General features: G+C 39.9%; 1 protein-coding gene across 1 annotated transcript in view; it reads left to right on the top strand.

The window, feature by feature from the left end:
* epha8 (eph receptor A8) overlaps window positions 1-7,000 on the top strand; it is a 93,397-nt gene extending 86,397 nt beyond the window's left edge. The window contains exons 17-21 of the mRNA XM_070837326.1: window positions 725-952; window positions 3,952-4,101; window positions 4,192-4,382; window positions 5,270-5,428; window positions 6,886-7,000. Coding sequence (XP_070693427.1) covers window positions 725-952; window positions 3,952-4,101; window positions 4,192-4,382; window positions 5,270-5,428; window positions 6,886-7,000 — 843 coding nt within the window. The remainder of the gene's footprint in view (window positions 1-724; window positions 953-3,951; window positions 4,102-4,191; window positions 4,383-5,269; window positions 5,429-6,885) is intronic.
* Window positions 7,001-12,567: the final 5,567 nt, after the last annotated feature.

Genomic DNA, 12,567 nt, shown 5'->3' with positions numbered 1-12,567 from the left:
CTTTCAGCCGAAGGGTATTTAAGCAGTAAAGTAATTTTGTCTAATTTTGTCTTTAGTGTTAAGTGTTCTTCCACTTGTCTGTTAATGAGTGTGTGGTGATCTGTTACTTCTTTGTTAAGCTGTAGTGGCTGTAACTGCTCATTGTCCATGTCCGCTGAAAACGTTGTGTCTTCAAGTCGTTAACTTATTAGAAACTTTTAAAAAGCTTTGATTTAACTTTGGCACATTTGTTTCCAAATGGTTCAACAGGATGAGCTTATAGATTGGAAAACTTCCTCAACACATCAAGGAGAATGTAATTCTTAAACTTGGGTGAATTTGTCAGGGATACTTGTTTTTTTTTTTTTTAGAGAGCAGCATCACTTCCTGTCTATCAGAGAGTCATTGCAGCAGAAAGGCAGCAGTTGTCTCTAGCAGCAGACGTGAAAGTTTTCTTTAAGAAGATATAAGTTGATTTAACATTGTATTACATCGACAATGTCAAACAGCTTCACTATTTGCTTATATGAAAAAAAAACTGTGGATTATTACTTAAAAGCAAATCTCTGTCATGTTTTATTCTCTTATCTTTACTCTCTTCTTTATCTTGATTAAAATCTCATCTATTATCACTCTGCTCATCTTCTCTGCTGCTATACCATCACGTTTTTTGATCTGCCCTTAAAACCCTCTCTCTGTCTCCTCCTTCTTGATCTTTACCTTTTCTTTTCCTGCCTTACCGTAGAGACACGACGGCCAGTTCACCATCATCCAGCTGGTCGGGTTGCTGCGCGGCATCGCGGCGGGTATGACCTACCTGTCTGACCTGGGCTACATCCACAGAGACCTGGCTGCCCGCAACATCCTGGTCAACAGCAACCTGGTGTGTAAGGTGTCTGACTTCGGCCTTTCCCGAGTACTGGAGGACGACCCCGATGCTGCATACACCACCAGTGTGAGTTTTCACATCGAGGCAAGCATAAATATAGCACACACACACACACACACATATAGTTGTTGAAATGATCAGTATCAGGGAGCAGCAAACTGCTATTTAGAATATGCACAAACCTAAAAAGAATGAATAAATAGTACAAAAATGATATGACAAAATTACAGTTACAACCTCATGTTATACATAAGATTAATGACAGTAAGGAGACACTTCAGCAATTCAGCAGTGCACCTCCATAAAACTGGGGAGCTCAAAAGAAACGATAAAACAGTGTGGGTGACAGCTCCAATAGCATGCATAGTACATTTCTCATGATACCACACCGATTGGACTTTTTCTCTCCCATACCCATTTGACATTGAGCGATTTTTTCCTAAATTTAAAGGAACATTTCACCACACCATACATGAAGTTCAGCTTGCTGCTCATAGTTGGTCTGCCTTTTTTCTTCTTCAACTGTTAAACTAATATCAATGCTCTCATTTATGGTGTTTGTTTGAACTCCTGTTACTAAAATACTGTAATGTCAGTGCTTGTTTTTCTTTTCCACTGTCCTCCATCAAGTGTGCAATGAAATCTAACTTTGTTAGATTAACTTTAAAATGTAGGATTCGAAATGACCTGCCAACAAAAAGTCCATCAAATGTACTTTTAGAAAATCAATGTTGATTCTATTCTATCTTTCCGTGGCTGGCACTGTCAGCACATATTTACGATAAAGCCTTACCACCTCCTCCGCATTAACGTAAACATATTGTGAAGCACATGCAGGATGTGATAAGTAACAACAGCAGCGTTATTGTGGATCTGGGATGTCTGGCCGATAAACACGATGCTTGATAAGGGCGGTATCTGAGCCAGTACTGATGCACTGGGCCTGATTTATGGAGCCCTGGTAAACCCCCATGTCAAACCCCACAACTTCAGCTTGTAACATCAGCTTTCTGTGAAAAATCAAGCCAAGCTGAGTTAACTTTGATGGTGTCTCTATGATATCAGCAGGGTAATTTATTCAGACTTTTTAAAGCTCCTCCAGAGCCACCAAAGACTTTACACATCTGAGTAGGGCTCTTTATGATGAATAAACTATCCTTTACGTATAAAATCTGCATCTCTATACATGTTGGCATAGTGATGGCCTTGACCAGCAAGTCCTTCAAACCTCACAAACCCTGATCTGAGATTACGTCAATATAAAGTACATGTCAAAAGATAACAAAAGGACCAAAAATGTGAACTAAAGATGTTAGTATTATTACAGTCATCAGATTACATTTGGGCAAATACAAGTCTTCATATTTTCTAAAGGAAAAATTTATTTGTTATTCTTCTACAGCCTTTATATTAGAAGGCAATTCTACTGAAATCTGGCCAAGAAAGTAACAGAAAGACAAATACAACAGGACCAAAGCAATACAAATACAATCAAAGTCACATGAAAGCAAGAACAAAGTAAAAAATCTTTGTAAGTGCTCCAGTAGAAAGTGGTCCAATATTAAACCTGCAGCCTGATGGGAACAAATGTATTAAGTCTCAACCGAACAAAAAAAAGGCCGAGGCAGCTCCTTCTAGAGTCTGATGCTATCAGCTTACAGCACACAGATGGAAATCAGCATTTGACACATTTGTCTGTTACAGTCTGTTGGAGCACAGCAATCAGATTACAGAAAGCGAGGTGATTAGGTGCAGCATTGCTCATTCTGAAGGGGCAAAGGGTTGTAGATGATGATGATGATTTTACAGACACTACAGCGTCATTATAGTTTATCTTGAATTCATGTCTGAAGATTAATACAGTTTACATGACTGCCTGTAAATCAGATGTGAATGTGAACAGAGCTGCCTATTGTATGGAAGCTGACACCAAAGTCAGTTTGAAGACCCTGAAAGTTTTGCTTTCACAAGTTATGTAAGGTTCGAGAATTCCAGTGGGTCATGATGCTGGTTTGGATGTTTAGCAGGACATCAAGTGTCTATAATGGGCTACTTTTTGAAAGTAACCTTCAAATGTTTAAAATAACCCACAGGGAGTGCTTTGTTTGTTTAAGAAGTGATGTATCCATTTGTCAACCTAATTAAGTGTCAGTTATATCAAGAATAATGTAAGTAGTTCATATACTTGCTAACATTTGCAAGTCTATTCTTGTCTTGGCCTGCAACACATTCCCACACTGGCTCTGTTTAGTCATTTAACCACAGCACGGCATTTCACTTTATGTTTTCATGTGCATTCACTCAGTGGTAGAAAGCACTGCAGTACTTTACTAACCTATTTCCATTATAAATGTTACTTTCTACTTCTATGTTACTACATTTTAGGGGGTAATAGTGCACTTTTTACTCCAGTAGATATATTTTACAGCTAGATACTAAGTGCTTATATATTAAAATAACATGACAACAGCTTCTAGTAGGACACATTGTTATAATCACCACTTTCACTACCTGTAAAATTTAAATGCTGTTCAATCAGTGTTGATAAAACAATAATATACAGTATTTTAGATTTGTCTGTAAAACACTTAAAGAAAAAAAATCTAAACCGACAATGCATCTTATTGTCCGTGAATATAAATCTTATCAAATATATAGTTTTGTTTGTTAAAAGCAAAATGCTCAGTAATAAACAGCTGGGTCAAATATAATGTAATGGTGCATTTGATTGGAACTATTACACTTGTATTGACTCAATATAAACTAAAGTGTTTGCGTTAAAGGTAACGACAGTGTGGCTCACAGATGTGTATGTAATAGTTTTTTGAAAGACAATGCAGCTCTACACCACAGAGGAAGGATATACAGTATATATATATATATATATATATATATATATATATATGGCTTTGGCTTGTTAGTAGGATACATTCTTTGCTGGATATGGTCTTTTGCTAGGTATATAGCTGAACTTAACCTTTAAACTGTGATCATGAGTATGATTCACTGAACTCAAAATGTCTTCTTAACATATCTTAGAATGTCTGACAACCCTTGGTCAAACTTCTTTATGTTGCTGACAGGGCGGGAAAATCCCAATCCGCTGGACCGCCCCGGAGGCCATCGCCTACAGGAAGTTCTCCTCCTCCAGTGACGTGTGGAGCTACGGAGTGGTCATGTGGGAGGTGATGTCCTACGGAGAGAGGCCATACTGGAACCTCACCAACAGAGATGTGAGCGCTATTTGTTGACCATGACTAACCTTCAGTGTGTTTTCATAGCAGACACTGTAGTCTCATGCATATCTTGCTGTACACGTGCAGGTGATCAAATCTGTCGAAGAGGGTTACAGGCTGCCCGCTCCTATGGGCTGCCCTGCTGCTCTACACACACTCATGCTGGACTGCTGGCAGAAGGATCGCAACGAGAGGCCGCGCTTTTGCCAGATAGTCACCGTTCTTGACAAGCTAATCCGCAACCCAGAGAACCTGAAGTCTATGGACACACTCTGCAGGTGGGAGGGCCACTGAATAGATCCATATTTGCAGTGAAGCAACATGGGTTCATTGTGTCACATGCCGAGGAGTCTTTTGATTTAATTTGGCGTGACAGTTCACCAAACCTATAATCAAATATTGGTTCATGTGATTAGCGGATTAAGCTGCAAATCAAAGCAAGACACCGTCTGTGAGGGGCTGAAGAGATGATCTCCTGAACAATATATGGTAACAGACTGTTAGGCTACTAAGTAACTGTCCTGGTGTGGGAGGCAGACTAAATCCAATCTCACCCAGCTGCTATCAAACACAAGCACAGTGGGATAAAGTTGCAGCTTCAAGTTTCCCTAAAAGTTCTCTGGCAGATAAAGCGAGCGGTCGTGTTCGTTTTCCGATAAGCTCATCTCTGATGGACGCGCTGTGCGTTAAGTAAAAGCCTAGCTGTGATATTGACATTGATCTGGTGGTGAGCCTGGGAGCAGGTTTGAGAGGACACCCGGGCTGAAGCCGGACCTGTGTAAATTGCTCTGTTCAGATCCCAGGTCCTCTGGAGTCAGTGATGCATGGCGCTGTGCTTCTGTGTGTGAACTGAAAGAAGTAGTAGGTAGAGGAAGACGGAGAGGAGAAGGAGGAGTGTTAAGGATTTCTCCCTGTATTAATCTACCCAAAGCAGCCATCCTGCAACCACAGCAGCCACCTCTTCTCCATCATTTTAACTGCTATTGATTTTCTGCCTCAGCTACTAGCGCATTTCAAAGCCCCCCTCTCCCTCGGTCGCTCTGCCTCTTGCTCACTTTTTGACTCTTTTCTCATTTTCAGACTCCCTCCAACTAATCTTTTTGTCTTCCCATTCATCTTCCCCTCTCTCTGTCTATCTATGGCCATCTGTCTCTCTTGGTCGCAGTTTAAGCAGTCCTCCGCTGATGGAGAGGGCTATCCCCGACTTCAGTAGCTGTAACTCAGTGAACGAGTGGCTGGACACCATAAAGATGAGCCGCTACAAGGACCACTTTGCAGCAGGAGGGTACCACACTTTGGGACATGTCATAGGCATGAACCAAGGGTAAGTACTGACCCTGATGGAGAGTGATAACAGCTTAGAGTTGGCAGTGAGCTGTTGGCAGTCGTGAGCTGCCTGGCTCTGCTCTTTAGAGACCTTGTAGAGTGAGAAATCACCGCACACTTGGATCATTATAAAAAGACTCCAAGTAAATCTGAGAAAATAGAGATAAAATCAGTTTGACCACTGTTGTGTTCGTTGTTAATTCCCACCTCTGCATATCCATTTAATGAGTTTCTGCCATTGAGCTGAGTCACAAGCACAATAAACCCTCTCATAGAACCTTTATGTCTGAGCTAAGGGTCAGCATCTGAATGGGCCTTAAAGGCCGTCCTTCAAAACTATCACCACACACTACATGACTAAATCTCACTGATAGGGTGCAAGTGGATGGCTTTGATTCTCTTACAGCAAATTGAGACGTGTGTCTCAAATAAAGGCTGATATCGAACTACAGGCAAAGTCTTAAATACTACCAAATAATGTGCTGGTCAACAACTAATACAAGCAGGGTAAGAGGAATCAGGGGTAATATCTGATTACATGTTAAGTAAAAACAGAGTAACGTCATGCTCACCAATTTGTTACACTGAGTCTCCATTATTCACAGAGTTCACATTCACTAAATAACTGATTTCTTGATCAGTGTCAGCTAAATGTCAGTGAAACAACAGTTCCCACAGCAATGTTCTGAATTTCACATGGCCTATTAAAGAGGGGTCATGTCCTTTTAGCCACTAGATTGTGAAATGTCTCTGCAAAACTGGTCACTGGTGGCCTTGTTGTTAGGATGCAAACCATGTAATCGCAATGTCCCCAGTTCAGTTCTGGTTGGAGACCTTTGTTGCATGCCATGTCCCTTTCTCTGAGCTGAAACTCACTATAAAGCTCAGTAAAGCTGGAGGGAGCTGCAGATTCAAGTAATAATTTTCTGTAGAACCACAACTATGAGTGAGTCTTTGTTTTCAGCTTGCCATTTGATCCATTGTCATCCTAGAAATGTTAATTATTGCCATTTCAATAAATGCAAAATATGCAAAAAGGCAAAAAATCAGCAAAGTAGAAAATAGACTTTTGTTACATTGATGGAATTAATACTGTGGAAATGTACTGTATCCTGAATTTATCAAGACAACAGTTGATTTAACACATAACAATCAACAGGAAATTAAGAGCTGATCAGAAAACAGAGTAGCTATGGTGAAATGTGGGCAACCTAGCTAATAAAAGCTCATTATTAATATAAGCCTGTTCTGAATAAAGGCTCCTTCTCTGTTGTGGTCCATGAAGGCCCCGGCCATTATGAGAATTCACTATTTGCTCTGCCAAACCTCCGTGTTTTTAATAATCATGTTAAAAACGTTGCATTACTCTGTGTATTTTCCCACATTTGAGACTGAATCAAGGCCATCACGGATCACTAAAACTAATTTTGTTTGGGGTGTGTTTGTGTTGTGCAGGGACATCCAGAGGCTTGGGGTGACACTGATGGGCCACCAGAAGAAGATTATGACCAGCGTTCAGCTGATGAGGGCGCAGGTCCTCAACAAGAGTGTGCCGTCTGTGCACGTATAACTCCAACTGAGATTTCCCTCTGCTGATATCTAGGAATCCTGGTTTCTATAAGATGTAAAAGGGACTCTGTGGAATTTAAAATGATCAGATAAATGGGAGAAGAAAAATATATGGAGACTTTACAAGACTTTTTCCTCAAGAGATTGAAGAACAAAACGTGAAAGGTTTTAACTATGGAGCAAGTTAACATGACATTTTTGGGACAAGTCCAACCTTTCGGTTTTTTTCCTATCCAATTGCATTTTCTGAGTTTAAATGTCTTGTTTATAAATGGACAGACTGCCTTAATTACCACAAATTGTTTTAATTTTATTGTCTACAGAGAACAGATAATTTATCAACCATGAAGAAATATGATTTACTGAATGATTTAACTGGCAATACTAAGAGAACATAGAGTGATATAGAGGGTGGGGATGGGGGTGTTTTCTAATGTTCTGATGACACTCGCTGCCTCTCCTACACTGACAGCTTGAGGAGAATGAGGCCCAGAATGACGCTCGAGTCAGAAAAAGTGGAGAAAAGTGAGATAGAGCTCACCTGAGTTGCCAGATCATCTCCACAGTGGAGAAGACCTATTTCACCCCAGGCTATTAATACCAACAACAGGCACATTTCTCCACCGTCCAACCTTGATGAATGACCCCAGGAGAGCCCTAGAGCCCTCTGCCCAGTCTGAAGCTGCGCGGCGCACAACTGCTGTACTTGGAAGATGTGTATGATTCAGTTACAGTGCACTTTATTCTACAATCTCTCTGTGTTGGAGAAGCTTTGCCGTTTTGTCATAGATCTCCTTTCACCCACAACTGGAGCCACAATGTTGGTCTGTTAAAGAACTAGCTGTCGTGAAATATTACATTGATAATGACTAACTATACATAATAAAACCAGAGAAGAAAATCCGATATCTAACATTCACTAGTGTGATAAGTGGCTTGCTTCTTTTTTCACTGTGACTTTAAACTAAAAAAAAAAAAAAAAGTTAAATTACACACAGTACGTGTTTGAATATTTATACAAAATAATATTGGCTATTTCAAATACTGTGATAAATATCTGATGCATTTTCACTATATTTGGGGATTCCTTGTTATGACTCTTTTCAAATTTCTTCATTCAAATTAAAATGCATTTTGAATCAGGTTTGAACGTCTAACAAATATATTTTAAGAGCACTTCGTGTATTGAAAAACTACTTCAGTTTTGAGGGTGCAAGTTTATCTTTGATCTTAGAAAAAAGCAGTTTGATAAATTCATCTTAACCGAAGGTCCACTCACTACCATTTAGTCCATAAGACAACTTGTCATCATGTTACCAAAGCTCCATAGGTTCAGTAACCTAAGTCACGCCACGACAACTGAGCAAATTTCAGCTAGTGAAGAACATGAGAGGTGGTTGAAACCTCCAGAAAAAGTTTGGACCCAGAGTTAAGATTATTTTGTCAGACCCATTTAGTGCTATTGTTTCTCTGGTTTAAATATATTTGAAACTGCTAAAAAAATCTATTTCAAATATGTTCTTTAATTTATTACAGTATATTCATCTAAAAGCGTGTCAGGATACATGCTTTTCCTTGATTCCTTTCAGACACAGAAATACATTTTCATGTGGCATGTTTGACACACATTTGGAAGAGCCCATATATCAAACATGTATTTGAAATGTGTGATGCCCCGAACTGATAGTAGTTAACATTTGGTTGTTACTGAATGGTGGTCAGCAACAACTAAATACTAACTCGAACTTCAACATGCAGTGTGTAAGCTAGGTATAACGGAGAATGCTAATTAGCTGAGCAGAATGTTAGTTAGCTAACATGGACCATGATGGTCCACGGCTGCCTTTACCCACGACGCATTCAGTGTTGCATTCATTAAGCCTAGAGGCAGTTGTTACAATTACACAGTGGTCCTCTAACTTTTAATCAAAAGTTTACGCCCATGACTGCTAAACCTGCAAAACACTGAAAGACATTTTTTGTATTTCCTTAAATTGTCCCTTGAATATTAATCCCTTAAAAATCATTAAATATTAACCCAATATAAATATGCTATACATCTTTTTAGCTTTCAACCAAAATTAGATATATATTAGGGCGGATCATCTACTTAAACCAAGTCGTCGTTTCAACATCCTCTGAGTAATGAGATTTGCTGTGGGGGTGTGTTACACCTGAAAGCCCTCTTATTCTCTTGGCATTCATGAACAACATGGGACAGAAGGTTATTTGATTCACTGGATGTTTCGGGATCAGCGTCAGCACCTATACACCATTCAGTGCAGTAATTCTGTAACCCAGACTACATTCATGAGCACACTTTTGTGTGAATGCTGGGGATATAGCACAAATAAGCTACGCGGACTGTACAATAAAGTGTTACTTCTGATTAAACGTGATTACACACTGTTTGTCTCAGTGTCGACAAAAAGGTGAAGAAGAACATGTAAGTAGAATGTTTGTATCTAGATGCTCTCAAAAGCCCATAATCAGCCCTAATTTATACCCCCCTCTGTGCCATCAAGAGAATGTCTTTTTCTTGTGCGCCTTGGTAGGTTTTCCTCTAGATGATTGATGTCAGTTTTTATTAGAAAAGACCCTCATGATATTTCTTGAATATGTATCATAGTGGCATTTCACTACTGGTTATGAAATATTTCTTTTTTTTATTTTCTTTAGGATGCTTTTGAAGACACTGGACTTGAACTGAAACCCCATATTTTATAAAGTTAGGATATGTTTTTGCTAGATGAATTGATTTATAATGTATACAGCAAGTTCAGTCACTGGAAGGAAGAAAAAAAAACAACCGGATTTAATCACTTTTCATTATTTATTCATATTCATTTGTTTTCCAAATAATACAACTCTGAGAGGTTTTATTACAGTCGATGAATCATCCTTGTTGCTAATGATAAATGTGCAAACTGTCCATAATTACACAATAAAGGAACGTTTGTCTGTGTGTGACTGCAACTGTGATATTCAGACTTTTTCTAATACAGTAGGCTGATGCCTCAAAGTGATAAATCCACTTCTTAGCGAGCATCAAACAGCAGACATGCAAAGCCAGAAATGTATACCAGCGAACGACCTTCATATTCATTTAGAGAAGGGGAGTTAATTTTTAACTTTTGCAAAGGATTGTGAAGTGGACAGATCAATGCTAATGCTCCTTCGTGTCTGAGTAATAGGTATGTCGCTTTTTGTGGCGTCTCTGCTGATAAGTAGCCAAAAAAACACTGAGCATTTAGCCTAGAATATTAATAGAAGACGGAGTTTGGAAGAACAAAAACGAAATAATTAAAATAATGAGTGGAACAGAAGCTAGGACTTTAGTGCTCCATATGTTCAGGGCCCAGAGGTCAGCTGTGACTAAATAATGTCTGTTTACCAAAAGAAAATCTAGTTGAGTACCTTAAATAAACTGTGTTCACCCTCTGATGCACGCAGCCTCCCTGCATGGGATTTTCTATGGATCCATCTGGACAAACCTGAAAGACATCAGCGTGTCGTCCTTAATGCCTCTGACAGCCCTTGGAGAGAAATTTGTTTGAGGAATGGTGCATCATTTAAGCAATCACCTCACATGGTCCGAAGATCATTTGTAATGAATATTTAAAGGGCAGAGCTCAGGCAAATTCATCTAGGACTCATCTCTGACAAAGAAATCAGTCTGGTTGGTCACATACAGGAAGCATATTTATATTCACCCTGAGGTGTTTGATCAGGAGTTGATCTGAGCTTTGCAGCACCATAACGCTCACTCTGCAACACTCAGATTGAAAACAATTGACTTTGACTTCCTTAATGCTCATTGCTGAGTTTTTGAGTAAATTGCTTTTTTTTTCTGTGGGAATGAGCCCTGACCCAGCTCTGAAACATCATTTCGAGCTCAGCCTGAATAGACAATGCGCCTGATGAATCTGTGTCTCAGTAATTGTCCTTTCCTTCACCTTAGGAGGGCTGTTAGGAGATAATCCTCTCCTTGGTGAAACAAGACCTAACACAACATCATTAATCTCATTACTAAGGCCTTGTTGCTTTGTTGCCACCGAGTCCCACGCCCAATTATCAGCCGCAGCCCCGTCCCCATGACGATGCAGCTCCACCCATCGCTAACGACCATCTACACTGTCCCCTGATTGACTTCGCAGAGAGTGGCGGTGATAGCACTTTGTATCTGCAATCAGGGGCCCTCTGAGACCTTGCTGTGTCCGTGTCCTCGTGTCCCCCGGATGTCCCGCGTTTCACTGCGAACGGAGCACAAAGCTGATCACGACAAGAGTGGTTTTGGCGTTTCTTATCGCCTCACAGCAGGTCCGCATCATGAGGGAGCTGAAGACAATGCAGATGGATTTAAACGCTCAAGCATTTATTGTCAAGTTTGCTTCTATCGTAAAAGAGCAACAATACAAATTCATTAACCGGCTTTCAAATCTGTGTAAATCTGTGCACAGTCATAATGAAGTCTTTGTGAACAACCTTGGAACAATGCATGTTTAGAGCTTGCAATGTTGTAATTCCACCAATATATTTCATCAAATAAACAATCCGTGAGAGCTGAGCCAGAGGCAGTCCCTGAGGATTGCTTTGTCTGTTAACTCTGCCTACTGCTATAGGTAGTTTTAGTTTTGGTACACTGCTGTGACGGGACTTGTTTCTTGACAAAATACAAAATCTTTCAGCTCCACTGTTTTAGAACACTTTATGGCAGAATGGGGAAAAAAGATGTGCAAATTCATCACCAACTGGATTTTATTGGATTGACCTGCTACTGTTCTAAACAAAATGTGATTTATTCGCCATAAGAGGAAGGGTTCACTCTGTATTCCAAAGCAAACTGTTGAATAAGCTAAAGCTCTTAGTTCAGTGTGAGGCCACCTTGCCTTTTCAACAAACGAGCAGTAACATGGAAGCACTGAATTTTGTGCAGTAAACAACCTGGTGATGATGGGTGGAAAATCGTCCTTAAGGGAATAAATTACCTCTGGAAATGTGCCACGGAGTTAGAGGATTCCCTCCTCCAGGGTTAGGCCTGGGTCAGCTTAGCAGCCACTGTGTTTACATGCGTTTAGGTTACTGTATGCTTCTTGCAGATTTCTTCAACATCTTGTAAACAAGAAATCTGGTTTCTGTTATTGAGGTAAGGGATACCAGGATAGAAATCAGATTTTCCCCAGCCAGATTCCTACAAGAGAAAGAATATTTCCCGATCACACACAACTGGGTTTCAAGCTTTTGCAAGTAAGTATGTGGAGGACAAAGACATCAAACAGGGAAAGTAGTGACAGCAGTGCAGCAGAGTGAAAGAAGAGATCAAAATACAGAGCAATACATCAATGTTTTTAAAAAAGAATTATTTAAAGTCTGACCAAATCTGAAACTGACATTAAGTAGTCTAAAGTCTAAAGGAGGTTCCACAGTTCAGCATTAGACAGATACGTTCAGACACATTCTTGCTGTGAGAAAAGGTGTGTTGTCTAACTACAGAGCCTGTCCTCTCACTGCGCTGGCAGTGTAACAGCTCTGATCCCCACACATTCACATGCACACTGCACTGCATCT

Source organism: Pempheris klunzingeri, chromosome 2, assembly GCF_042242105.1.
Source record: "Pempheris klunzingeri isolate RE-2024b chromosome 2, fPemKlu1.hap1, whole genome shotgun sequence".
NCBI classification, from domain to species: Eukaryota; Metazoa; Chordata; class Actinopteri; order Acropomatiformes; family Pempheridae; genus Pempheris; species Pempheris klunzingeri.
This window is presented reverse-complemented; position numbering and strand designations above follow the sequence as displayed.